This window comes from Acartia tonsa, chromosome 1 (genome assembly GCF_053477335.1).
Source record: "Acartia tonsa isolate MP-2025a chromosome 1, ASM5347733v1, whole genome shotgun sequence".
NCBI classification, from domain to species: domain Eukaryota; kingdom Metazoa; phylum Arthropoda; class Copepoda; order Calanoida; family Acartiidae; genus Acartia; species Acartia tonsa.
Genome location: NC_137260.1, coordinates 49,759,546 through 49,787,539, shown reverse-complemented (window position 1 = coordinate 49,787,539; position 27,994 = coordinate 49,759,546). Strand labels below are relative to the sequence as shown.

General features: G+C 33.0%; 3 protein-coding genes across 3 annotated transcripts in view; 1 reads left to right on the top strand and 2 right to left on the bottom strand.

Annotated features, from left to right (window-relative positions):
• Positions 1 to 783: 783 nt before the first annotated feature.
• LOC145322870 (beta-1,3-glucan-binding protein-like) lies at positions 784 to 15,878 on the top strand. Its single transcript, XM_080165202.1, has 16 exons — positions 784 to 911; positions 1,339 to 1,458; positions 3,181 to 3,216; positions 3,996 to 4,036; positions 4,601 to 4,679; positions 5,097 to 5,158; positions 5,403 to 5,470; positions 5,932 to 6,025; positions 6,459 to 6,561; positions 6,676 to 6,725; positions 7,066 to 7,168; positions 11,179 to 11,246; positions 13,906 to 13,963; positions 14,665 to 14,709; positions 15,379 to 15,465; positions 15,771 to 15,878. The coding sequence occupies exons 1-16, from the start codon at positions 804 to 806 to the stop codon at positions 15,798 to 15,800; spliced, it is 1,152 nt and encodes a 383-aa protein (XP_080021328.1). The 5' UTR covers positions 784 to 803; the 3' UTR covers positions 15,801 to 15,878.
• A 2,263-nt stretch (positions 15,879 to 18,141) lies between these two features.
• Positions 18,142 to 25,587, bottom strand: UbcE2M (NEDD8-conjugating enzyme UbcE2M). The gene is made up of 7 exons (XM_080165294.1): positions 25,392 to 25,587; positions 24,584 to 24,636; positions 21,684 to 21,780; positions 21,317 to 21,387; positions 20,751 to 20,915; positions 19,730 to 19,836; positions 18,142 to 18,518 (listed from the first exon to the last, which is right to left on the bottom strand). Exons 1-7 carry the CDS (start codon positions 25,435 to 25,437, stop codon positions 18,512 to 18,514), a joined length of 546 nt encoding a protein of 181 aa, XP_080021420.1. The 5' UTR covers positions 25,438 to 25,587; the 3' UTR covers positions 18,142 to 18,511.
• Ipk1 (Inositol phosphate kinase 1) overlaps positions 25,585 to 27,994 on the bottom strand; it is a 22,935-nt gene continuing 20,525 nt past the window's right edge. Inside the window, exons 10-13 of the mRNA XM_080171437.1 lie at positions 27,555 to 27,762; positions 27,363 to 27,454; positions 26,807 to 27,049; positions 25,585 to 26,333 (exon numbers count right to left, since the gene is read on the bottom strand). Of these exons, the coding sequence (XP_080027563.1) occupies positions 26,238 to 26,333; positions 26,807 to 27,049; positions 27,363 to 27,454; positions 27,555 to 27,762 (639 nt within the window). The 3' untranslated portion in view covers positions 25,585 to 26,237. The remainder of the gene's footprint in view (positions 26,334 to 26,806; positions 27,050 to 27,362; positions 27,455 to 27,554; positions 27,763 to 27,994) is intronic.

Here is a 27,994-nt window from a genome sequence, read left to right as displayed (position 1 = left end):
AATGAAATTTGTTATCTCACCAAAATTTAAGATAATTTGACCAGTATCCTCAAATATTCTCAGGTTAGAAGTTCTTTACTTGCTATTTATTTTCATAAAGAATTAATTACTTTTCCAGTTTTGCTTCGAATAATATCCAGTGAATTAAAACTGTTTTTTTAACCATACTGAAGAATCTTAAATAGCTACGAATTATAGACAATTTTCCACGAATTTTAATATAAAATTAATACCAGTTTTGTTAGTCGGACCGTTGGCATGTCGGGAATAACAAAACTGGTTTAATCTTATCATTCTTTTCTGTCCACGGAAATCTGTCTATTATACGATTAAATGAATAACTTATATACATATTTGTTAATATCTATAATACAAAAAAGAACGATGTCTGTCTGTTTGTTTGTTTGTAGCGAAGTATCTCGCTAACTGCTGAACCGATCGGGTTCTCCTTTACAGGGTAGCTTTTCATAGGTCCCGGGAAGGTTTATAACTATGAAAAATACCCCCCCCCCCAAAAAAAAAAATTTCTTTTTAAAACTAAAACTAAAATAGTGGGGTCGACTCCCCCCCCCCCACTACCACGACAAATAATTTTTTTTTAAAAATTTTTCTTTTAAATCTAAAATACGAAAAATTGGTTTGATCAAACGTCTTGGGGCAGAGCCCCTAGAGGCTAGTGGTGAATTTATTTGTGATATAGACGGATTGACAGACAAACTGAATTAAAGAGCAGACTAGTTACTACAAATAATCTTTTATATTATTTTTATTACAATATTGATATTAAATAATTTTTTGTCAGGATGGTTCGAGTCCTGATTTGCCTGGCACTGGCTATTGCCTGCCAGCTTGGATCTGGCAAGAAATTGGACTGCTCAGAATATACTTCCCCATCTACCAGCACATATTTGGTAGGCATGCAACTAATAGTTTTAGATTAATAAAATATTTTTAAAAAACCTTTGTAGTTTTCTGAGAAAATTGGGTTAATTCCGTCAGTATGTACGTAACGGTTAGCTCTTTATTTTAATTTAGAGATGTTATAATTGTTCTATCAATTTCAAACTTTTGATGATGATTTCTGTGAAAGTTAGGTACAATTTAAAAAGCTTAGCAACTCTATAATCATCACCAGAAACACAATACGTGCATTTAAAACATGATGATTTTTTATCTTTTTTGGCTACAATTTTTAATTTTTGTATGATATGATTATCCTATTGGTTTGATTTTTGAAGAAATGAGTCCTATGACAACATGTATGTCAACATCTAACGTTATTCATATTAATTCTGAATAAAAATTTTAGGCAAATCAAATTTAACTTTTTTTTATTAGGGTGAGAGAAGATGTCACAATTCTGGAGACCTTATTTTTGAGGATGAATTTGATGAAATAGACTTTGACGTCTGGGATCATGAGATCACTATGGCTGGTGGTGGTAACTGGGAGTTCCAGGTATAAGATAAAGACATTAACAAGCAACACAGATTTTCTATAACCGGTATATTTCAGTATGTCCATCTGCTAACAAAAAAAAAATTTACTGCCTTTATCACTTTCTTAATCAAATATTTCAACCAGTGCATTGGCGTGCAGTAGGGGGTGTATGGAGTTATCAACACCCCCTAAAATTGGTTTCACCTCTTTTCACCCCCAAAAAGATCACAACCACCCATAGACGTCCAAGCTTTTTTTTTTGGGGGGGGGGGTAAAATGGCCCGCGAAGCGCGCCGAAAATTTTGTTTACCCCCCCAGAAATCTGTTGGCAGGGGTAAATTTTGTTTACCCCCCCCCCAAAAAAAATTTACCCCCGCGGTTAAATATTTAGTATAAAAAATGCGCGCGAAGTGCGCAAAATTTTTTTTGTTAGAGATTTTTATTCCTAAATAGTTGGGGGTGCCTACGGCACCCCCAAGGCAGGGGTAAATTTAAATAGGGGGGGTAATCGCCACTTTACCCCCCCCCCCTTGGACGTCTATGCAACCACCTGGTGAATCGCTTTGCACGCCATTGATTTCTACATTGTATCAGGATTGATTTGGGGTAAATTTACGTTTTTTACCTACTCCCTTTTCTTCATAATAAAATAGTAAAAAAGGTATAAAGACAGAAAGGGAAGAGTAACAAATTATAAAAGTTTTATTGTAACTTTTATTTTCAAGTGTCTATGTTTGGATTATTTGAAATAATTATGTACAAGTCTGTTATGTTTTCTTGTTTACAAGGAAAAGTTTTTATATTACATTGGTCAACTTTCATTTTGTGATTATATCAAAACACTGATATATAAGGAAAGTAGGGGGAAGATTTGGAAGAAAATATATAGAAGACATAATGATATATTCCCAAAAATCCCCCTATTATTAACCCATTTTCCTATACTTGTTTCACTGGAAGGGGAAAATCTAGAAAATAAAAATCATTGAATGCCTGCCCTTAAATTTTTATTTCTTATCCCTTTTTTTAACAAATTAATTATTTATGAAGCTAATTATTCTAAAATTATTATCACCCCATTCTGATTGGATATAGAATATAGGTGGATTCGTCTATTTAGGTTGCTACCATGTGGTAAAGGATTATTATTGTTATTTTAGCCCGCTGCAAGTTTCACTTTATTTGAGAGTATAAAAATCTGTTGTAAGATCCAAGTAATAATACATCCATTCCTTTGTGGCTGTGGTAGAGTGGTTGTAAATCATGGTTTTGTCCGCCAATAAAATGTTAAAAATAAAACATTGCAAGCATCAACATTTCTCCTTGTTTTTAAGACCATAAAAAAAGCATTTTCATTTGTTCTTTATCTTTGCTCATATAAAGTTTTACAAAAAAATTATTAAAATTAAAACTAATAATGCTTAACAGTGACCAAATTACCACTGAGAGATATAGCACCGAGGAAAAATCTTTATCCCCCCAAAATACAAATAGTCTCTCCGATACAAAAAAAAAATGTAGGATTCGCTATGAAATGAGGGGACATTGGACTGTAAATTATTATGGTGCCCAAAGTTTTATGATCATGCTGGGTATATTGATTGGTTCAAACTAACAGTGTCTAAAGTTTTCAACCAAACATTTTGATCTAGAGACGGAGTAATTTTGTTCATCATCAAAGTCACACTTACCTAGATCATGTTGAACTCCATTTGGATCATATTTTCATCCTTTTTTTAGGTTTATTGGAATAACAGAACAAACTCTTACACAAGGAAATCTTATTATCTATATCATGTGTTTACTAAATGTTTATCAAACAATAACTTAAATAACAAATTTTATATTATTATTTTTCTTTATCTTTAAAATTGCATAAACTATTGGAGATCAATTTCGCATATTTTCATTGGCAAAAATATTCAACCGCAAATAGAGAGATGTATATAATTTTTATCTGTAGTTTTGATGATTTGAAAGTCTAAAAATGAGCAGAAATGAATAAAATTTAAAATGGTCCTACGACAAACACAGGAGCGACAATCAGGGGCGTCCAAGCTTTTTTATTTGGGGGGGGGGTTAAAATTTTTTTAAGGGGGGGGATAATTTGTCTTGGGGGGGGGGGGGAGGGGGGGATAAAATGGCACGCGAAGCGAGCCGCAAATTATTTGACCCGCCCCCCAAATTTTTACCTGGGGGTAAAATTTGCTTGGGTGTGGTAATTACCCCCCCTGAAATCTGTTGGCAGCGGTAAATTTTTTTTACCCCTCCCCCCCCCCCAAAAAAAAAAAATTTAATAATGTAAAAGTGTACCTACCTAATTATGAAATACTATTGAATATGTAGTAGTAAAAATGCACCCCCAATTTAGATGTCTTACTACTGCGGGAGGGCTTGTTTGTATATTCATATCCTAACCTAACCTAAGCTGTAATCCTTAATTAACTTAATATTTTAGACACTTCTTTTGTTTACTCCGACGTTTGTCACTCCTGCGTTTGCCCTGAAAAAATTGAAGATTATGTTTATGATTATGATAATGATTAAAATACAGGGACAGCGTTCTGTACTTGAAGCCCACTTTGACCTCTGATAGGTAAATTAAACAAGGATGTAAACATTCACAATTTTGAGCCACAAAAAATAATGGATAGACAGACAAAAAGATTTTAGGAATAGATGTACATTGTTTATATTTCAAGAATATATATTTATATTAAAAAAACACAAAATCTTTGACTGAATGACTTAAAATAAAATATATCCTGAATGCTTATTTGTACAGGGTATCTTCACACAAAAAAATAGCAACATATCTTAAATAAAAGCCGAGATAATATCTTTACGGTCTGATGGACAGACAGACAAAGTGAATTAAATAGTATAGAATAATCTTTTACATTTAATTTCTGTGCGCAATTATTAGCTACACTCAAACTACAGCCAGACACTTAAACCTGAAGAGTAGTTCTGATAATTATGATGTTAATTATTATGTCCTGCTGAATACATTTAAGGATTGAATAGATACTTATCGCATCGTATTACAAACGATGATAACATAATTTTTCAGCATGGCTGAGAACCGGTTCGAATCCAGCGAAGTTGACTCATTTTCGAAGCCAGACTATAAAAATATGTGCTATTAATACTTGTCTAGGTTTGGAGAGGAGTTTGTTAAAACCGGTATGCTTGACCTGTGGGGTGGTCAGCCTGGCGACCTTTGTACTAATCCCCAGGTATTAATAACTTTGCATGGTGCACTTGAGTGATGGGGTGAGGTTAGTCGACCACCCAATTTTCATTTTAGTTTTAAACAGAAAAATTATATAAAAAAAACTCGATGGGAGTGGGGGTAATTTTTTTAAATGTTGGTGGAACCCTCACCCAAAATTAGTAATAAACCTCCCCTGGACCTAAAAGAAGCTTCTCTGTAAAGGAGAACCATATCGGTTCAGAGATTAGAGAGATCCTTTGCTTTACACACACACACACACACACACACATACAGACAGACACATAGACATCCTTTCTAATTAGGAGCATGCAAAAATGTTTGAAGAGTCAGGGTAAAGTCTTTCTCTGTCCCATTTTTGTATTGCGAGGATTTCTTTGAATAAATCACAGTAACTTTAAGAATTCAACAATTGTTTTAGTTTTATGGATGCATGAGAGTCGGTTCTGGTAACAATATCCTGAACCCCATTGCTTCAGCCAGGTAAAGTAACTTTAACAATGTTCCTAGGATAAGTCCATTGAAGTTAATACAAACTTCAGTCTAATGTAACAAGATTATTTGAGTAAAAAATAAAGAGGGAGTTTGATATTAATGATTTGTTAATACATACAAATAGGAACTAGTTAAGAATTCCCATAACCTTAATCTGTGAAGCTTATTATGTAAATATTCTAAGTAAATGTATAAATTTTAAAAAAATGTTGAAACGCGGCATTTTGCCTAGGTTGAGAACAGCTAACAAGTTTGGTGTCACTTATGGCAGATTTGAAGCTAGAGCTCAACTTCCTGCTGGTAAATTTATTTCCATTATTTTACTTTAAAACCGATTAACATCCACTGGTTTAGAACCGGTTCTTTGCCATTACAGACAATTTCCCACAAATATTAAAATTTTAAAAAAAATCATAGAATTTATACCAGTTTTGTTAGCACGGGCTTGCAGCCACTCGGGGCTTACAAAACTGGTTGTTAATATTATAAGATTTCATTTAAATATCCGCGGAAAGCTGTCTAGAATACGGTTTGATAAAATAAGATTCTAACATTATATATTGATGGTACAATGAATGCAGTGCAATAATCTTACCTGGATAATTTAGAGATAGGACAATGAATGGTAAAATAATTTTGCTTCAAAGTTAAGAGGGGAACTGCCTTTGTTATCTTAAAAGTTTGGGGGAAGAAAATAATTTAGCTGAAAACCAAATTAGTGTATCAAAGTTGAGCCTGATATAAAAAAAAACTACTTTAAGGTGATTGGATTTGGCCCGCCATCTGGCTGCTGCCACTGAGAGAGGCCTACGGACTCTGGCCTTCCAGCGGTGAAATTGATATCATGGAATCCAGGTACGATCTTTCATCTCTTACAGGATTTTTCTAAACTAATTTAATTTTCTCATGAAGTCCAATACACAGTGTTTGATTTTTACAAATCATCAGTTGGTTTATAAATAAAAAGACATTATATTCAAATGAGTACTTTTTAAATATACTAACTATAGAAGCATAAAGATGCATTTTTTGCACAGATGGGGTAAGAAGAGAGTGTGGGTTTGATTTTTTTAAGTAGAAAAAAAGTGTTAAATTTGAGTATCTTTTTCAAATCTTTCAATATTCAATAAAGGTTTATTTTTTTATTTATTGTGTGTAATAAGTCAAACATAAAGCAAAGGCTATTTCTGTATATTTTCTATTTATGTACAAAGTTCTGTAGAAAATTTTACCAACGAACAAACAAACAAAATCTAAAGTAATTCTAAAGTGTAATCTATTGTACTAGAGGAAACCGTGGCCTGACTCTTGATGGTGTTAACATTGGTGTTGAACAATACGGTGCTACTCTTCAATATGGTCTTGACGTACAGACCAACGAATGGGCTAAGGTAAATAGACAGAAAGACATATGTTTAATTTTATGCAATATTACTAAAACATTTCTAAAGTGTATTTTTAATTAGAGTAAATAAAACTATTATCAAATTTTAAAATTAATTTAGGCTCATTGGGTAAAGAACAATCCTGATGGTTTTGACAAGGACTTCCATCTGTAAGTACTCTATTAAAAAAAAGATTCTTTATACTTTTTTGTGCTTTCACCCAAACCTCACGTCCCTGAGAACTAATTTAAAAAAAAAAATTTGAAAAAATATATTTCAATCCCTGTGGGATACTATCCCTGTGGAGCCCTTTAAATATTTACTTTACCCAATCTAACCTAGCCTACAATAATCAACAAAAACATAGCAGCAAAGTTTTTTCTTTTCTTAAAAAGCTTATTTGTGGTCCAAATGCGATATGAGGGAAACTACCGTACCCACATCTTGAGGAAAGTGAAGTTGCTGGTTAATAATAAAAGTGTGTAATGAATGAAATAAGATATGTTCTAGGTACCAATGTGAGTGGACCCCTGACTACATGGCATTTTTCATTGATGATGAGGAGATTGGCAGAGTTACCTATCCAGAGGGTGGTATGTGGGAACATGGAGAGGTTAGTATACAGAGTTACCTATCCAGAGAGTGGTATGTGGGAACATGGAGAGGTTAGTATACAGAGTTACCTATCCAGAGGGTGGTATGTGGGAACATGGAGAGGTTAGTATAATGAGTTACCTATCCAGAGGGTGGTATGTGGGAACATGGAGAGGTTAGTATACAGAGTTACCTATCCAGAGGGTGGTATGTGGGAACATGGAGAGGTTAGTATACAGAGTTACCTATCCAGAGGGTGGTATGTGGGAACATGGAGAGGTTAGTATACAGAGTTACCTATCCTGAAGGTGGTATGTGGGAACATGGAGAGGTTATTATATAGAGTTACCTATCCAGAGGGTGGTATGTGGGAACATGGAGAGGTTAGTATACAGAGTTACCTATCCAGAGGGTGGTATGTGGGAACATGGAGAGGTTAGTATACAGAGTTACCTATCCAGAGGGGGGTATGTGGGAACATGGAGAGGTTAGTATACAGAGTTACCTATCCAGAGGGTGGTATGTGGGAACATGAAGAGGTTAGTATATAGAGTTACCTATCCCGAAGATGGTATGTGGGAACATGGAGAGGTTAGTATACAGAGTTACCTATCCAGAGGGGGGTATGTGGGAACATGGAGAGGTTAGTATACAAAGTTACCTATCCAGAGGGTGGTATGTGGGAACATGGAGAGGTTAGTATACAGAGTTACCTATCCAGAGGGGGGTATGTGGGAACATGGAGAGGTTAGTATACAGAGTTACCTATATAGAGGGTGGTATGTGGGAACATGGAGAGGTTAGTATACAGAGTTACCTATCCAGAGGGTGGTATGTGGGAACATGGAGAGGTTAGTATACAGAGTTACCTATCCAGAGGGGGGTATGTGGGAACATGGAGAGGTTAGTATACAAAGTTACCTATCCAGAGGGTGGTATGTGGGAACATGGAGAGGTTAGTATACAGAGTTACCTATCCAGAGGGTGGTATGTGGGAACATGGTGAGGTTAGTATAAAGAGTTACTTATTCTGAGGGTGGTATGTGGGAACATGGAGAGGTTAGTATACAGAGTTACCTATCCAGAGGGTGGTATGTGGGAACATGGAGAGGTTAGTATACAGAGTTACCTATCCAGAGGGTGGTATGTGGGAACATGGAGAGGTTAGTATACAGAGTTACCTATCCAGAGGGTGGTATGTGGGAATATGGAGAGGTTAGTATAAAGAGTTACCTATCCAGAGGGTGGTATGTGGGAACATGGAGAGGTTAGTATACAGAGTTACCTATCCAGAGGGTGGTATGTGGGAACATGGAGAGGTTAGTATACAGAGTTACCTATCCAGAGGGGGGTATGTGGGAACATGGAGAGGTTAGTATACAGAGTTACCTATCCAGAGGGTGGTATGTGGGAACATGAAGAGGTTAGTATATAGAGTTACCTATCCCGAAGATGGTATGTGGGAACATGGAGAGGTTAGTATACAGAGTTACCTATCCTGAAGGTGGTATGTGGGAACATGAAGAGGTTAGTATATAGAGTTACCTATATAGAGGGTGGTATGTGGGAACATGGAGAGGTTAGTATACAGAGTTACCTATCCAGAGGGTGGTATGTGGGAACATGGAGAGGTTAGTATACAGAGTTACCTATCCTGAAGGTGGTATGTGGGAACATGGAGAGGTTAGTATACAGAGTTACCTATCCAGAGGGTGGTATGTGGGAACATGGAGAGGTTAGTATACAGAGTTACCTATCCAGAGGGTGGTATGTGGGAACATGGAGAGGTTAGTATACAGAGTTACCTATCCAGAGGGTGGTATGTGGGAACATGGAGAGGTTAGTATACAGAGTTACCTATCCAGAGGGTGGTATGTGGGAACATGGAGAGGTTAGTATACAGAGTTACCTATCCATAGGGTGGTATGTGGGAACATGGAGAGGTTAGTATACAGAGTTACCTATCCAGAGGGTGGTATGTGGGAACATGGAGAGGTTAGTATACAGAGTTACCTATCAAGAGGGTGGTATGTGGGAACATGAAGAGGTTAGTATATAGAGTTACCTATCCAGAGGGTGGTATGTGGGAACATGGAGAGGTTAGTATACAGAGTTACCTTTCCAGAGAGGGGGTATGTGGGAACATGGAGAGGTTAGTATACAGAGTTACCTATCCAGAGAGGGGGTATGTGGGAACATGGAGAGGTTAGTATACAGAGTTACCTATCCAGAGGGTGGTATGTGGGAACATGGAGATGTTAGTATACAGAGTTACATATCCAGAGGATGGTATGTGGGAACATGGAGAGGTTAGTATACAGAGTTACATATCCAGGGGGGGGGGTATGTGGGAACATGGAGAGGTTAGTATACAGAGTTACCTATCCAGAGGGTGGTATGTGGGAACATGGAGAGGTTAGTATACAGAGTTACATATCCAGGGGGGGGGGTATGTGGGAACATGGAGAGGTTAGTATACAGAGTTACCTATCCAGAGGGGGGTATATGGGAACATGGAGGAGAGCTTAGTATACAGAGTTACATATCCAGAGGGTGGTATGTGGGAACATGGAGAGGTTAGTATACAGAGTTACCAATTCAGAGGGGGGTATGCGGGAACATGGTGAGGTTAGTATACAAAGTTACCTATCCAGAGGGTGGTATGTGGGAACATGGAGAGGTTAGTATACAGAGTTACCTATCCAGAGAGGGGGTATGTGGAAACATGGAGAGGTTAGTATACAGAGTTACCTATCCAGAGGGTGGTATGTGGAAACATGGAGAGGTTAGTATACAGAGTTACCTATCCAGAGGGTGGTATGTGGGAAGATGGAGAGGTTAGTATACAGAGTTACCTATCCAGAGGGTGGTATGTGGGAACATGGTGAGGTTAGTATACAGAGTTACCTTTCCAGAGGGTGGTATGTGGGAACATGGAGAGGTTAGTATACAGAGTTACCTTTCCAGAGAGGGGGTATGTGGGAACATGGAGAGGTTAGTATACAGAGTTACCTATCCAGAGAGGGGGTATGTGGGAACATGGAGAGGTTAGTATACAGAGTTACCTATCCAGAGGGTGGTATGTGGGAACATGGAGATGTTAGTATACAGAGTTACATATCCAGAGGATGGTATGTGGGAACATGGAGAGGTTAGTATACAGAGTTACATATCCAGGGGGGGGGGGGGGTATGTGGGAACATGGAGAGGTTAGTATACAGAGTTACCTATCCAGAGGGTGGTATGTGGGAACATGGAGAGGTTAGTATACAGAGTTACATATCCAGGGGGGGGGGGTATGTGGGAACATGGAGAGGTTAGTATACAGAGTTACCTATCCAGAGGGGGGTATGTGGGAACATGGAGAGGTATGTCTACCTTTATTCATAAATAAATTCCTCGAAAAAAAAAAGAAATTTGTATTTTTTTTTTTTTTAAACTAGAAAACATTTTTTACTTTTCTTTTTAAATCTAAATTTAAAAAATCGTTTATCGAATTCAACTCCTCCCTCTTCAAGTGTCCCTATAGGCATCTAGGGGTGTGGCCGCTGATATAAAATTAAAACAATCTGTTGTATCTTTGATATTGTTTATTTGATTAGTAGATAGATAGGTATAGATTTAAAAACTTATGTGTAGTCAAATGCCTAGATAAGTAAAACATAATTCTTAAATTCATAAAAAATCTGTTAAAGGATATAAGTAGAAGCATATGGTTTCAAATTATTAACGTCAATAAAAGTTTATAAAGAGCGTCATTCTTTTCTTCATAATACCGTAAAATTTTATGCAAGGCTCTAGTCAAATGAGATTATTAAGTCAAATTGCTCTTAATTATGCTTTCGGTCATAATTAAGGACAGCTTGATCTAATAGGCGCATTTGACTAGAAGATTGTACCCAATTTTACGTAAGCAGTTCAGTAAAATGAAAACTTAGAGCTATATAGATAAAAACATAGTTTCCATCTTAGCAACTCAATTCCTTAGGGAATAGTTTGTTGAAAATATACTTTTTAAAAAAATTTTAGTTTGAAACTGACTGGCCCGGACTCCAGAACCCATGGGAAGGACACCACAAATCTGCCCCCTTCGACAGGAACATTTCACATCACATATTATTTTTATGATTATTTCTCGTCTAAGCTACATTTTAGTGACATTGAACTGTGAAATTGTTAAGGTAAAACTGGCTTGCAACTTTTTGGGTACTTTTATTAAAGCTTTATATGTTGGTTGAAACAAGCAGGGTCCAAATATTATACCATTACTTTTCAACTATAAAAGGTTTAATTTTGTTTATCATTATTAGGGGTGCACTTTACCACTATTGGATTATCCATCCATTTAGAGAAATTAAAAACTGAAAATGAAATAGCCTAATCAAACAATACTAGTCTATATGAACATAATTAAAACCAATAGAAATTTAAAATATTTGGAACTAATTCTTCATTCTTAAAATTTTAGGCATGACACAGCTAAAATATATTCACACACAAACACTCACACCCACATACACACACTCACACACACAAAATACCCACCTATACTCACTAAAACACAACCTGAAAAATGTGCATAAATATTTTGTAAATATGCATATGTTAGGCTGCAAGAAAATATTCTTCTAAAGAATATTTGCAATGCTTCTTGCACAGGACGTGCAGCTTTTAATTTTACCTTTAAAATAATTTTGTGTTAAAGTAAATTGTTATCATTGAATGTAATAATGCTTCTGATTTTTTTAGTTTGGTAATTTCTACCATTTTCATATTAGAATTCATTTAAGAATTACCTTTGAGAGTTGAAATTTTTCAACTCTTGAGATTACATAGCCATTAACATAAACACAATAGTAAGAAAATTATTTTGAGTCGAAGAAAACCTGAAACTTAAAAACTTTTGATTAAACATATACAAATTTTAGTTTGCACAGCCATTCATCCTGTCTTTACACACAGAAAGTAGGTATGTGAAAAGGGAGGAAAGTATTTTGGAACAGAGAAAGAATGTTCTGGGAATAGATGTAGAATATACGTGGATATTATGACAGGAGAAAAATTGTCGTTAGTTTTGTTTGTAATATTCCCTCGAATTTATTGGTCGGGCCGTTTCTCCAGTAGGAGGGGAGGGAATGGGGTAAGGACGGGGATGGGAAAGATCGTTATTTTAGCCCGCTACGGAGTTCAATTGGTTATAGAACACGAAAATCTGGTGTAAGATCCAAGTAATAATAAATCTATTGTTCTAGGCCTAACCATTACCATTTTGCACTGCATATTTTATCTGAAAACCAGGCAATCTTTGTAGAAAGGTTTAGCTATAACCGAAAATAACTAGATCAAAAATATTCTTCAGAGAAATAATTTTGAGATTTTTTTATAGTTTTAGTTCTAGTCCTTTTTGTTGACGAACTTTAAATCTAAGTATAGGGTTTAGGTTACTTTTGGCATTGCAGGCCCCCGTTCCCTTCTCACATGTTGACCATGAATAGTTTCATAAAATCTCAATGGTTTATATCCACTAAAGAAAAAAACTAAATATTTTTGGAAAAAGTTTAAATTATAAACACCACATAAATATCTCTAAAACAAGGGGAAAAATGGAAAAGATATTAGGATTCACATTTCATACATAAATATATGTACATTGTACCTAGCAAGATTTTTTGGCGTTATCCTCTTAGAAATTTTTTTTTAAATTTTGTATCCTCCCCCCCCAACTACCGACGAACAACTATTTTAGGTTAGGTTTTAGGCTAGGGAGCCGAGCGCTGCGGCTAGGCAGGCAATGGGGCCGAGCGCTGCGGCTAGGCAGGCAAGGGGGCCGAGCGCTGCGGCTAGGCAGGCTAGGGAGCCGAGCGCTGCAGCCAGAGTTCATAGTTCGCTGTCGGGGGGGGGGAGGGGGGGGGGTACTCAAATTTTCAATATTGAAAAAAAAAATTTCTAAGAGGATAATACCGATTTTTTTACTAATAACCTAGAAAATCATAAAATTTCTAATAATACGTAAACCAACATTTTTAAAAGAAACATCAATTTCATTGGGAAAAAACTGATGTTAGATTATATTAATGCTTTTCTTGTTATTTAATTTGTTTTATACCTTTGAAGATCCTAAAATGACAGCTTTATTGTATATAAAACTTGATTCAGCACATACAATACCTCACATATTAGCATAATATGCATGTATGTGTTTAAATATCTACACTGAAAAATCTCTCAAATATAGTAAAATTTGAATTTAAAAACAGTATAGATAGAACGCATATAACTTTTTAATGTAATAAAATTTGTTTTAAAATCAATTGACAAATAATAGATGCGCTTATTTTATGTAAAAATGGATACATTATTACTTGGATCTTTAGCCAGATTTTCATGTTTTCTGTTATTTTGAAACAAGAAGCGGACTAAAATAACTATTTCTACCTTAGACCCCTTTTACCACATCCCTTTCCCTTCTACTGGATGAACTAACTGACCAATAAATGAATGGGGAAATAGCAACCTAAATTTTTCCCTGTCAATATATCCTCGTATATTTGACATTCATTTAAGTAAAGTTTTAGTACAAATTACACTAAAATAGTTGTAGAGCAACCCAGGTACTATATGATAAAATTACGTCCAAGAGAGAAAGAGATATAGAAAATATCCATAATTCACAAAACAGAGAATAAAGCCAAACTTACATGCTTACTTAAAAAGTAAATAAAAAAATAATCAAAATCTGATGAAAAATGTGAACAGAGAGCACTTTTTGATCCTGAACGTTGCTGTTGGAGGCACTGGATACTTCCCTGATACGGTAAGTAGGAACAGCTTGTAGTGCCTATTAAAAAAATTACCTACATCACAATACAAATGACCAATTATACTATTATAGGCCAGTATTTATTTTACCATTTGTCAACTATATTGTATACTGGCCTATCATTGGTCATTTGTATTGTATGACTTCATTTTTTATAGGTACTATAAGCTGCTTCTGTAAGTAGTCAATTACAACAAGAACAATCATATCAATATGTAGCCCAACAATAACTAGATAACAGGCGCTATCATACAAAGTACCATCTTAGGCACTTATAAATACATTACCAATGATGATAGACAAGATTACCACTTCTGTACGTGAAAATGGCTGGTTGAAAAGCTTGGACACAATTTTATGGGACTAACCAATTAAAATTCAATTAAAATACCCAAAGTTATTTAGCAAACTAGAGAAAAAACGTAGTTATAAAACTTTGGGTACCATAGTAACTTACAGTCCAATGTTCCCTCCCTCCCTATCTAAGCAAGGACAATTATATCATTAAGTAGCACTTCAATAACAAGATAACAATATTTATTTTTATTAAGATCATATCTAACCTTTTAATGCATTTAAGATTTAATTTGATCAGTGGACACATTTTAAAGATACACATGAATCAAAATATTATATCAAATTAAATCTAATAGAGCACAAATTAAAATTGTATTCAAACCTATCTATTTTTATAGGCTACCAACGCCAATGGAAAGCCATGGATGAACACATCTCCCCAAGTAAGATATACTTTGCACATTTTTAAGTTAAGGGTATACCTATCTACAATATAGGCTAACTTTTAAATGGTTACATTATCAGCGTAATATGTATAATAGTTATTTTAGAAAGGTTAATTTATGTTGCTTTAACTTAAACAACGCGTTTAACAATTCAATGAAGAAAACTAAATCATTCATATAACTTAACTTTTAGCCTGGGATCTAAAGGCATAAGACAATGACCGATAAACTGATATATTTCCCAATGATGATACACATAATTTTGCTTTTTTAGATTTGTATGCAAAAAAGGTGTTGTAAATATTGACGCGATTAAATTCGTGGGAGGCAAAACAATTGGAATAATTTTGATAAAGCGAATTAGAACAAAAAAAATATAAATAATTGTAATAGGTATAAACCATAGCAAAACCCTCTCTATTTAATGAAACTTTGTATATGCAAAGGCTTTCCGATATTACACTAATGAATTTATTGTTCTGACATAGCATCATTTTTTGTTGTTACTTTTTAGTTTTAGACTTTCAACAGTTTTATTAACAAATAATAATTAATAATTTGACACGTTATGTCTTCAAATGTTATGAGATCCTAGCCTTGACTCATTAAGAGAGGTGTTAATCTTTATATCCAAGATAATTAATAACCAACAACTTTATATTATAGGCTTCCTTTGATTTCTGGCAGGCCAAGAGCTCCTGGTACCCAACCTGGAATCCAGAGGAGAATAATGGTGAAGATGCTGCTATGAAGGTATTTTTCACAGTGATAGAATTGTCCTATTAGTTTAATACCAAGTTTCTAAGAACTAAATATCTTTGATTTAAAAAAGGTAAAGCATCTGTTTAACTTCCTTTATGTTGTATTTATCTTAAGCTCCCACCACTTTATGCAAAAGTAACATAGTGTATGTATGTCTGCTGAGATGTCGTAAACGGCTGTTCCGATCGGCAAAAATTTTTAGGAGAGGCTATTAATTTTTAATAATATTAAATTATTACTTTGAGTAAATGTTAAAAAGAGCATGGCTTACATTTATCATATATCTTTTTTTTCAGATTGATTACATCAAGGTGTGGGCTGTCTAATTTCAACAAAGTAAAAAACCTTCATAACAATTATAAATGTAATGCCCTTTAAAAATTAATAAATTGTGAGGATTCTAATGTTATAAATTCTATTTTAAAAACGAATAACCAGTTGTATTTTCTATGACGTTGTCGCTTATATACTCAAAAAATATTTGCCTTATATTATCCTTTTATTTTATGACTTGCTGCTCTCTTCTAAATATGACCTAACCCTTTATTCTTTGCGCACGATTTTTCAATTCTAATGTTTTCTTTCTCGCAATTTGTATTTATACAATATAGTGATTTTGATTATTCTCGCTAGTTTTGGATGTCAATATCCTTGTTTTTTTTTTAAATAAAAAAGCATTATTGTCCTTGTTAAATCAAAGAACTTATACAACCGCAGCCTACGTTTTAAGCACCTTCTCCAATGCCGTGCTAATGCCGAGCCCTCCCAATCTTCCAAGAGATTGGACCAATTTTTGTATAACATACATTGAAATGAAAAGATATTTTATTCAATAACATTTTGGGCTAAACTTTTTTTTTATAAAAATCCACGAAGCATAACCGATATTATTTTGATGTTGTTGAGAATGTGAAGAACTGTAGTCAAGGTCAATTGTAAATTGATTGGCCAATTATGTGTAAAAACACGCAACTCTTTCGACATTCAATTATTCCTACTAAAACATATCTATAGCAAAGATGTATACACAGCTAGATAACTACCTCCCTCCCATTTTACCTTTTTCGTCTGCTACCAAATTGTTATCTGCTCCTTAGCTGTGTTAATATAACCGGCACCATTGGTTGATTTTCAATGACTCAATTGAGAGTCAGCACAAGGACACTACGATAGAGAGATACAGCTGTTTAACCCCCCTCTAGTGTTTGACTCTAATCCTACTAATTAGTCCATTAACAAATTTAATGATCTGATTAGCCCAATATTTAACTCAAGGTTTGGTAGCCTTAGCCGTGCGACTTACACAAGCCGCCCAATAAGCCTCAGCTGTGTTGCTTACATACGTTCGGACCAGGCGGACAACATAGCCTTAAATCAGCCGGGTGGCTTCCGCAGACTCCAATTATGATCCGCTCACAATTTGCCCGCAACCGCTTGTAAGGGAATTGGGAACCAAAAAATAATTCAACTGCAGCTACAAATATATTAACAGCGTCGCTGAATTTTCTAATCAAAAGCAGCTGCAAGGCAGTCATCTTCTAAGCTCTGATACAAAGTCTTCAATGAGATAGTATACTACATAGCACAGCTACTTTAAAACTAGAGGGTGTTATCATCTAAATTTTGCTAGAATGGTTGCACATCACTGTTTCACTATAAAGTATTCAGCATAATTTACACTTTGCCACGGATAAAAGGATTTTTTTATTATTAAAGGTTGTTCTTCAAGCTGTAAGGTATTCTTTAGAACGGTGGTTCCTTCAAATCAGCTTTGTCTTCAGAAGTTAATGTTCCTCAAAACCATGCGGGTTTTAGGCAACATAAGTTTGTTGAATTTATGATTATTTAGATGTCATTTTAAAAGAAAGCATTGTTTGCATAAAACAAGTACTTAATACTGCAATAAATTACATAAAATAAAGGGGGGGGGGGGGGGAGTTCTGACACATGATGAATTTTCCCCAGATTTACGATTTTTTTTGGATAGGCTTCCAGGTTTCGGAGCTCCAGGCCTCCAGGTGGTCTCTGTACAGGTAAAAATTAAAAATAAGATTTTTTTTTGAAGAGCTAGAGGTTAACTTAAAAAACAAAATATGCTTCTTTTTGATTGTTATTCACATATTTGAAGAAAAAACATACATAGCTCCGGAACCTGGAGGCCTATCCAAAAAATCTTAAATCTGGGGGAAATTCATCATATAAAAATGATTTTATCCCTAATAACCTATCCTCTCAGTCCAAAGATAAAGCCTATACACCAGGTTTACGCAAATGTGTCAGAACTTCCCCCCCCCCCCCTTTATTTTTTCGTTGATTATTACTGAGTAGGCAATAAGATTACAAGAGGCAGATTTTTTATTTTATTTTTTATGATTTGCATATCAAATGTTTACTAAAAAAATAAGAGAAAGGCAGGTTTTAATTTATTAGTTGTTAAAATCTAGTGGAAAACTGTAATCAGTTAAAAAAAACCAGTCAATAAAATACCGCCAAAATTAAGAGTAGTAGGTAACATGAGATAATATATAAAACACCATTTAATTTCTAAACTTTAAATTCAAATTTCCCAAAAATCTTATCTTTTAACACAACAGATAGGTATTTTTTATTTGTTTTAGGACAAATAAAGTCACAGAGAAGCTTTCTTTAGAAAATAACAGTTTGAAATTCATTTAATTATTTTATTTCATGAATTAAACATATCATGTATTATGTATGTCGTTATCAAAAGCAAAACTCGGAATAACACGTTAAAGTTTTACAATATCATATCAAACAGAGATTTTATTTAAATTCTTTAAAAAATTAATGCCAATTAAATTGAAAATTGTTAACATTAAAAAGTTATCCAAATCATTTTTAAAAAGCTGTTTTACAATAAACAGCCCAAACAAAATGTAATAGTTTTATTTTGTTAATTTCTTGAATATAAAAGAGTCAAATAAAGAGATTTTTTGTTTTAATATAGAAGAAGGAAAGTTTGCTGTAAGAGGAATGGTTTGTTGTTGTTTGTTTATTTGTTGTGTGTTGGTTCAGGTTAGTTTCTAAAGTAGTAATCATCCATTCATTACACTATGTACATATAACAAATATTGTTATTAAGGAAACGGCGTTTTTCATTAACCTATAAAATCAAAAGCGGCTTGATATAAAAGTCCTATATCAAGTTAAAGAACACGATGGGGAAAGACAGTTTTACCAAGGGGGGGGGGGGGAGATTTAATATAACGATCTCGTAATCAATGATTAAATGGCACTTAGAATTTGAATTTTGATCTGAAATTTTGCATGAATAATTCTTGGTAGGTCTATTTTCCCTAAATCGAACAAAAAGTTGGAAAAGTAACGGCTAACGGCTGGCAGCTCAGCCGTTTTGCCATTTTGGGGCTATCCTAAGAGCAAATTAGCCACGAAACCTATCTCCACATAATACTTTTTGTCGCTCAAAAACCTTGTCAAACGGTTCTAGCCGGTAGCTGTTGGTACTAGAAATTTAAAAAATGGTTATTGCTATCATTTAACATGAATTAAACCAAAAATATGTTTTGAAAAGTTGATTCCTACGTAATTAATAATGAATTTGCCCTGAAAATAGGCAAAAAGGCTAAACGGCTGAGCCGCCAGCCGTTACTTTTCCAACTTTTTGTTCGATTTAGGGAAAATAGACCTACCAAGGATTACTCATGAAAAATTTCAGATCGAAATTCGAATTCTAAGTGCCATTTAATCATTGATTACGATATGGTTGCATTAAAAAACCTTTTGTCTATTTTTCACATGGAATGAAGTTACACTAAGGATCGTAATTATTGTAATCTTTTTCTATGTAAACTAGAAATAAAATAATATGCGAAGAAATTTATTTTTTGCTCAGTTAGACTCCCCCTTCCCTTTAAGATTTATATTTGTTTTATCCATGAATCTTATATCTGTAGAATGTAGTATTACTATGCAAGATTTTGCATAGAGAATACATAGGTAGGTACTAATGGTAATATGCATCTTACACAAAACAAAGAAATCATATGTTTCTAGTTTTATGGATTCTTTACAAAATAAGGTATTGATTGTAAAATAGAAACAAAAAACACTAAATTACGTTGATCAAATACTTTTCTAAAGTCTAAAACAAACAAATACAATAAAGTTGTCAAAAGTTTAATTTTTTGGCTTAAAGGTCTCCTTAATACAAACAGCAAAATAATCTTTTAAATTCAAATAATAATTATGACAAAGAATGGATGATTACCACTACCTAACAACTCTGTCAAAGTAAACCCCATTGAGACTTCCTCCCTTCATGGTCTTTTGAACATTAGACTCAAACAGCCTCTTGTTGGCTTGCAGCTCGATAGCAGCTTCCTAAAAGAAAAATTAAAGAATTAACAACCTTATTCATAACTAGCTTATGATAACATCCATAAAAAGCAAGACGAAATGACTAATCAACATGAACACTTGTAGAGTGTCAGTACTTAACAAGCAAAGTATTATTCTATATGACTATTGTAAAGTTACTACGCTTTATAAATCGCATCTAACTGTTGCAGGAATCATCATAGTTGGAATCGATAGGACAATTCTAATATGCCTAAATCAATACTAAGATATATTCTTTAAGGACAAGTCGACAAATGGGCGGACTCTAATTCGCTTCGCTTTTTAAAAACGAACATACAAACGTACTTCGTAAGACATAAAGATTAGATTCTTAATAATCAGGGAAATCTTGAGAATTTTATGCAAGTTAACATCTTATAAGTGGAAAAAAAACTTGTGCTTTGATAAAAATCAGCAGGAATATTAATCATATAAAACATGTACTCAAAATTTAACCAAATCCCACTGGCTTTAAAACACTAAGAACACACTGACAAGTTGGACATTGAACATGTGTAAATTCTAGATACTTTGATTAATTAAACTTGAAATAATTAAGGCAAATATTGAGTTATTCTGGTTACAATAAATGTACAGCAAAGGTGTAGATTTTAAGTACATAAAACAAGAACAATTTACTGAAAAGCAGTAGGTACAAAAAGAGAAAATGTTTTGACAAATTCAGTAGGTAAATGTAGCTTAAAAATGAAATACTAGTTATAAGTAATGATAATTTTATTGCATTAGAATAATGAAAAAATTGGATAACAAAGAGCCATCCTTTTTTAAAAGTACATAAAAAGACGGCCGGGCATTTTATGACGTTTCTATGAGTTCTACTTACAGAAAAAAATAAATTATACAGTAACTATGCTTTTTCTAATAAAAATTCTAACCTTGTTGAGTGGATCATCGGGATTTGGTTCCAGGAAAAGGTACTGCAAACCGTACACAACTGAGTTAATTGTTAGAACCGGTTTCCAATCTTCGCGCAGGATGTTAAGACAAACATTTCCCTCTAAGTCAATGTTGGGATGGTAGATTTTCTGCTCACATTTCACCTACAAATCATACAAGTTTACTTTCAAAAGTTGCTTATTTCAATACTTCTTATAAAATCTTTTTTAAAAAGAAGAAATCATGCATAGGTACTTTTCTTTATAGCTCACTATTTAAATTAAAACCACAAGATCATTTACTTTTTATCAAATTCTGTTACTATTCTTATTATTGTGAACAAATGATTATCTTCTTAGAACTATAGTTTTTTGAAGGAAGGGGGGGGGGTATTAAGGCCCCCCCCCATCCCAATTAATAAAATTCTACAAAAGACCTATCAAAAGAATATAGAATGAAGAACCTAATCAATCAAACGAACTATAACAAATACATACATAGATAGATCAACATAGACAGACGCAGATCCTAACTCTTAAAAAAAATCGTATGAACTAAAAATTACCTTTGGTGGTTCGTGTGGATACTGGTCTCCAATTTTGAAACTAAATGTGAACTGGCCATTACGGTAAAATCCTAAATAAAAGAAAAATAATATTTTAATCAAAACAAAGAAAAATTCTGCAAAAATGACAAATTGCTGAGTTACCCTAAGTAAAAAACAAATGGACTTAATAAATATCCCGTTACTTCTATCCAAAAAAATTAAAAACAGCTAAGAACCACTAATGAATGACAAACAGACAACCTACAATTGTACATAAATCCAATAAAGAACGGCTAAGAAAAAAAATAAAATAAAGTTTAGTCTAAGTTTGAAACATATGTAAGCCATTCTATAAATCTTAATGTACAGATGCAAATAAACCAACCTTCATCTGGATTAATTTTCAACTTAAAATTGAGTAAATCATCTTTGTCTGGGAAATCAACTTTACAAGTTCTCGGCAGTTCCAACTCGTTAACATCCTAAGAAAAAAGTTATTTGTAGAGAATCTATTCTGCCATCTTTATGGTCATTCATAACCCAATCAAGGATGACAACATCCATAAAACGGTAGGACAAACGAACGTTAACACTTGAGTAGAGTGTCAGAACTGAATAATCAGAATATAAATTTATAAAAGTCGAACGAAAAAATGGAAAAACTGCTTAAATACAGGTTATTGTTAAAGAACATACTTACATTTTTAGGACTTGATTATAGAGGTGCTTCGCCTATAACAATGTACTTTGTTGTCCTAGGAAACAGTACTCCAAAAATCAGACAATCGGATAAGTTTATCATATAAAAATTGTAGTAAATAAAAGTTAAAAAGCAACATGTTTAAAATGGACGTACGGTCTTTCTGGTAATGATTATAGAGTTGCTTTGCTATCTAACTCATACCTAACTGCCAGAAAAAGTTTAAAATCGCTAGGACAATTTTGACATGCCTAAATTAACGAAAATGTCTATCAGTTACGGACGTACGGACCAACCTTAATTATAGAAAAGCTTTGCTTTTAAAAATCGAAAAAATCAAAACGACGAACTAGTTATCCTCCCACATGCTTCAGGATGTCTTTGATTAAAAGATAAATACCCTATTCACTCATATGGATCCTATTACCTTATGGACCGGATGGTGATCAGAAAAATTTCAAAAAACATGCATTCTAGCTTAATTTACATACGGGTAAAATCCTTTTCATCCATGACTTTACACAGATGCAATAAAGGACACATAATGTAAGTTATATAGTTGTTATGCTTCTAAAAACCTTACGTTATGTTTTCTACATAAAAACTGCGTCAGTATTAAAGAAAAACCTAACCAGAGCTAGATAATATAAAAGTGCAGTATATTGCAGTAAATCACTGTTTTCAGAGTATGTATATCAGTGCAAAGTGCATATCATTACAGGGATGAACATATCTACAGATTAGATAAAAATATCTATATTTTAAACATATTAGTACCTATACATATTGAAATCAAACAGTTATGCTTTAATTAATAATTTTAGTTCGACCTTTTTTCAAAGGATTTTTAGTTGTATTTGTTTAGGTCGACCTATATCAGCTTAGGTATGACGAAATCTCCAAATAAAAACAATCTTTCTTAGGAAAACTGCTAAGGAGATTTATTTTTATATTTTAAATTTCTAATAATAGCGTTTCCATGGATTCATAGTTTCAAGTTCCCTTCATACCTGGCAATATTCTAAAAGTTTATTCCTTAGTGGAATGAGTATAATAAAACTATGGAAGATCCGCTGCATAAGACAGTACAGAATACTGTTACAACAGAATATTATAATTACAACTTATTCTGCTATATATTATATAACAACAGGAACGTTAAAAATCTGCTGAGTAAAAAAATTATCGGCAGCAAATAAAAACATAAACACCCTAAAATTATGTATAAACATAAAATTCTTTATCAATTTAAAGATTGCTTAGATCTGTTTTTTTTACAGTGTACCTACCCATAAAAATGATAAAATAGAAATAAAATGTAAAAATCTGCATAGGTAAAGTTTTAAATAAAGATATTATTTTAATTACAGCCACTTAAATATTAATAACACATTGTTCTTTAAATAATAATAATATTACAATAAAAATAAAGCAAACTTAAATAATTGTAGTAATTACATAAAAGGATTAATATTAATATTCCAAACCACAAACCCATGGTCTGAATGCTATATGAATCAAAGTGTTGCATTGATATATTTTAAACATTGTTATTTAATAATATGTATAATTCCCATATTTTTGGAAAATTCATCTATAATGATTGTGTCTTACAATCTCAAACAGGTTTCAAAAGTTTGTACATAAAAGTTTAACACAATTCAGCACCCCCTAAACCCACTATATAACGGGTCTTTGATCGCCTCTGGTTACAAAAATGGTGTTTACAATGCAATTAATTTAAACTATATATTTCCTTAACTTTGTTTTGTCTAAATTAATCCAGGGAAAAGGGAAAAGTTTAATATCTCCACCAATGATTTTTAAAAGAGAACGTGCTTTATTTCTTCAGTATGTTTTATGACTAGGTACTTAATTATCTAACTAGGGGTCATCTCAAAAAACGCCTATCCCAAAAAACGCTCTTCTCAGAAAACGCCTATCTCAAAAAACTCCTATCTCAAAAAACGCCTTTTACATAAAATGCCCACTACATATTTCAAGATTTTGCTATGTGGTGCATGTGAGTATGTGATTAGGTACACTTTTATGTTTTGTTCTAGCAAATAAACAATATCTCTTATGCTTTGTCTTATTTTTTAACATTAAACCAGTTTCAAAAGAAAAACCCTGAGGTTAATTTGTGAATTTTCTTAAGTAATCATTTCTCATTACCTATATATATATCTCTGAATTTAGAGCAAATTTCCTACACATGCAGTTCATGTACTGCACATAACACAATTATATAAAAAAAAACAACCATGATAATATCCTTCAAAGTTTTAAATTATCCCTTTCTTTCCCACCATTTCCTCAAGACAAAAGCTTTTAGTACAGGGAGGGAGGGAACATTTGACTTTAAATTATACTGGTAGCAAAAGGTATATAACCACGTTATTATAGTTGTTGACTATTCTTGAATTTAAGGTTGGTTACGTCCAAACTTTGTAACAAAAAATTAATACTCAAAAGGGGCAATTTTATCATCATTGTATTGTCTTGTCCCTTAAGATCCCTGGCTCTGTATGTTTTTGATTTTTTAGTTACAGATAAGGACACCTTACAGAAAATAAAAAGCTTACTTTGGTTATTCTGAGTTGGGCTGCACTGGCATTCTTTTTTCCTGGTCTTCCTCCTAAAACATTTGGATTTAAAATATTTTCTCGTATTCATTCGAAACGGTTCTCATCCATACAAAAAAAACTATGTCTAGCATCGTGTTATATACAGTTTTCTATGAATATAAAAAATGTACGATCAAAAGATTAAAACCAGTTTTTTTAGCCAGTGCCTTCGGCATCTCGGGACTAAAAAAAAGGTTTTAATATTATAATTGTCAATGTACATTTTATATCCACGGAAAGCTGTTTATAATACGATGTGAGAAATAACTATTTTAATTTTTTGGGAAATAATATGAATGTCAAGTCATGTCTTTTTGTATTTGATGATGTCGTGTCTCATAGTGTTCTCATGTATTAATAGGAATGGGATAAAATTGTTAATCATAGGATGTAGTGCTATCCTGACATGCAATGGCGTGCACAGGATTTTGCCAAGGGAGGTTTATACCTTGGTTCTACAACCCCTCTACCTTCTACACGCTTTTGTTTGTATGTATAACTGAACAATAACATGTCAGACCCGCGAAGCTTTGTTTGTTAAAAGTAAGAAAAATTTCAATGAATCCTTTTTCTGAAAATTTACCTCTTGAGCCAATAATTGAATTTATGGCTAATTTTTCCAAACTTGTGGATTTGTTGAAAGTTCCTAGACTATTAACCCATGTATCTTTAACTCTTTGGGTTTTTGCAATTGTCTTTTTAAGATAATAAAACAACATATACACAAGTGCACACAAACCTCTTATATAAGAAAATCTAACTTTACCTGCATTGTCCTTCTTCTCCTGATTTAAACTGAATAGGTTCAACATTTTGTCAACAATATTATGGGGCTATTTCAGCAGATTAATGGAACTACAATCTCACAGATTTTTGTTGTTGATGTCTTCAAGTATTACAGACAAGATAGTGTGTTTGGTTGGGAGGTGGAAACTCCCATTCAATTTTAGTTAAATTAATCTGAAATGTAAATAATGTAAATAACTATTTATAAGTACTATACTATACTTTGAATAAATATATCATTAAAAATACCAAAGAACCATTTATATAACATATACATGTTTAGAATCAGATTAGCAAGAATTTCTGAAAAAAAATGTATCTTTAATTTTATCTTGATTTGAATATTAACAGTCTTAAAATTAAAAGCCCGTCAAAAATTTAGTTTAAATTAAGAATAAGTATATATCTAAAAAAAATTGCTAAACTTTGAAAACAACAAATTCCCAAAATGGCCTCTTTATCACAAATTAAGTTGAAGTAAAATGCTATAAATGTATTTTTTTTACTTTAGACTAGAACTTTACTTTTACAATTACCACATGAAATAAACAACATGGATTCATTTAGTTAGCTTTTACATACATGAAATTAAATCATTAAGAAGAAATGAAAATTAATGTTATACAAATAAGAAAAATATTCCCATTGGATATTCTAGATTTTGTTATATACAATTTTTCTTTTTCTTTACTTACAATAAAATAAAGTTTATTATCAAATCTAATCTTTGACATTATCTTCAAATAAGAGACAAAGTTGACCGACTAACACTAAGACTTATATAGCAGCTTTGCAATCCTAAGTTTTATAATATAACGAATGCAATTTAGCAGTCTTTTTCTTTGATACTTTCAAGCCACTTCTGTTTCTTTTCTATCTTTTTGTATATAGCACTTACGGGTTTGGCATCGAGATCTATAACCTAAAAAATTTTTAGCATTAATATTAAAAGCCAAACAAAATCTTTTAAAACTTTGTAAACATCAATTAAACAGTACTTGAAATATCTATTTAAAGAAAAACTTTAATTTAACAATGCCAGGTAAAATATTTAAAACATGGGCGACCTTTTTAATAAGTGACTCAAAAAAAGTTTAAGTTGAAGATCAACAAAATAACAGGAAACTTCAACACAGTAATATCAAACTAAATCTGGGACAAAGACTGTCAAGTCTAGAATTTTTAACTGTGGACAATGTAGAATCAAGACGTACATCCAAACACACCCAAGTTAGAAAGAAGATAAATTACAAAAAAATAAGTGTCCATAACTGATATCATAAAAAGTACATAAAATTTCTATTTTTTCTAGTGTGACTTAAATTAAGTGGCAAATAATACACCATACAAAACTTGAGGAGTAGCTTTGCTGTCGTAGAGGAAAGCTAAACTTACTTTTATGCTAAACAGATAGCTACAGCCGTTCATTTCAATCACAGGATACAAGTTCTTTTTCAATTTCTCACATACATCTATTTTTTCAGAGCCGTTACAACATTCTTCCTCTTTGCTATTACTCTTGGAGTTTGGTAGAATTTTTTCAGCTGGTATGGCTTGTTGCTTCATAAATACAATGAATATGGATAAATCTTGTGCTGTTGTGTGTAGCATGTATTTTAATAGCTTGTTTAAATTTTCCTAAAAATAAAATTCATTACAGAATACCGAGTTAATATTAGTTTTTAAAATGTATCATCAGGATTAGCTTTTAGACAGTTGCCCAGACAAGGACATCAAATGTTGGGGAATAAAAAATCTGGAGGTAACTAAAAAGAGTTACAGGACTAAAATTTGGAATTGAAAAGGCAAAACAAATTTGACGGAAAGGGCAGTTTTCGGCGAATCCGGCGGTTACGCTGCCGTATCTTTACGGTTCAACTCTTTAAAGCCACTGCTATGCCGATATAGCACAACTCTTTAATCAAAGAACGCGCAATGAAATATAACTTACCCTATGTTTGTTTCCTTGATAACATTGATGGACAATAAGATTATGAATTTCTTCATCAGATAATCCGTCTTTCAATAAATCTTCATAAATGCCTAAAATACATTCTAGTATGAAATTGAATAACATCCTACTGGACAAAAAAAACATTGAAAATCTAATTACTTTAAAATTTTTAAGAGAAAAATGTTTTACCTTTAATCTGATTGTCCGAGAGTATATTTAAAGTTTGCATTTTTAGTATAGCTTTCAAAACAGAATCTTCATTTAAAGTGGATCCTGTTACTTCTTTGGTATTATCTTTCTCTAAATCGTTTTCAGTTTCGTGTTTATTACTATCACCAGAATGAATTTTCATATACAGTTTTCTTTTGCACTTTAAAATTTTTCTTTCCTCGTTTCTAAAGGGTTAAAAATGATGATATTTTATCTATACAAATAAAATTTGAAAATAATTTTTAAAGCTCAGATCAATATAAAATAAATGTTAATCAGGGTGTGTATTGTATGGTTGACCCTGCTAACGCAGGGGGGAGGGGGGAATAAAAATAAGAGTTTAGGGGGAAAATGTAAAAATCAAGAAAACTGAAAACATTCCCCCCCCCCCATTTTTACCCACTTTGGTAAAAATAAGT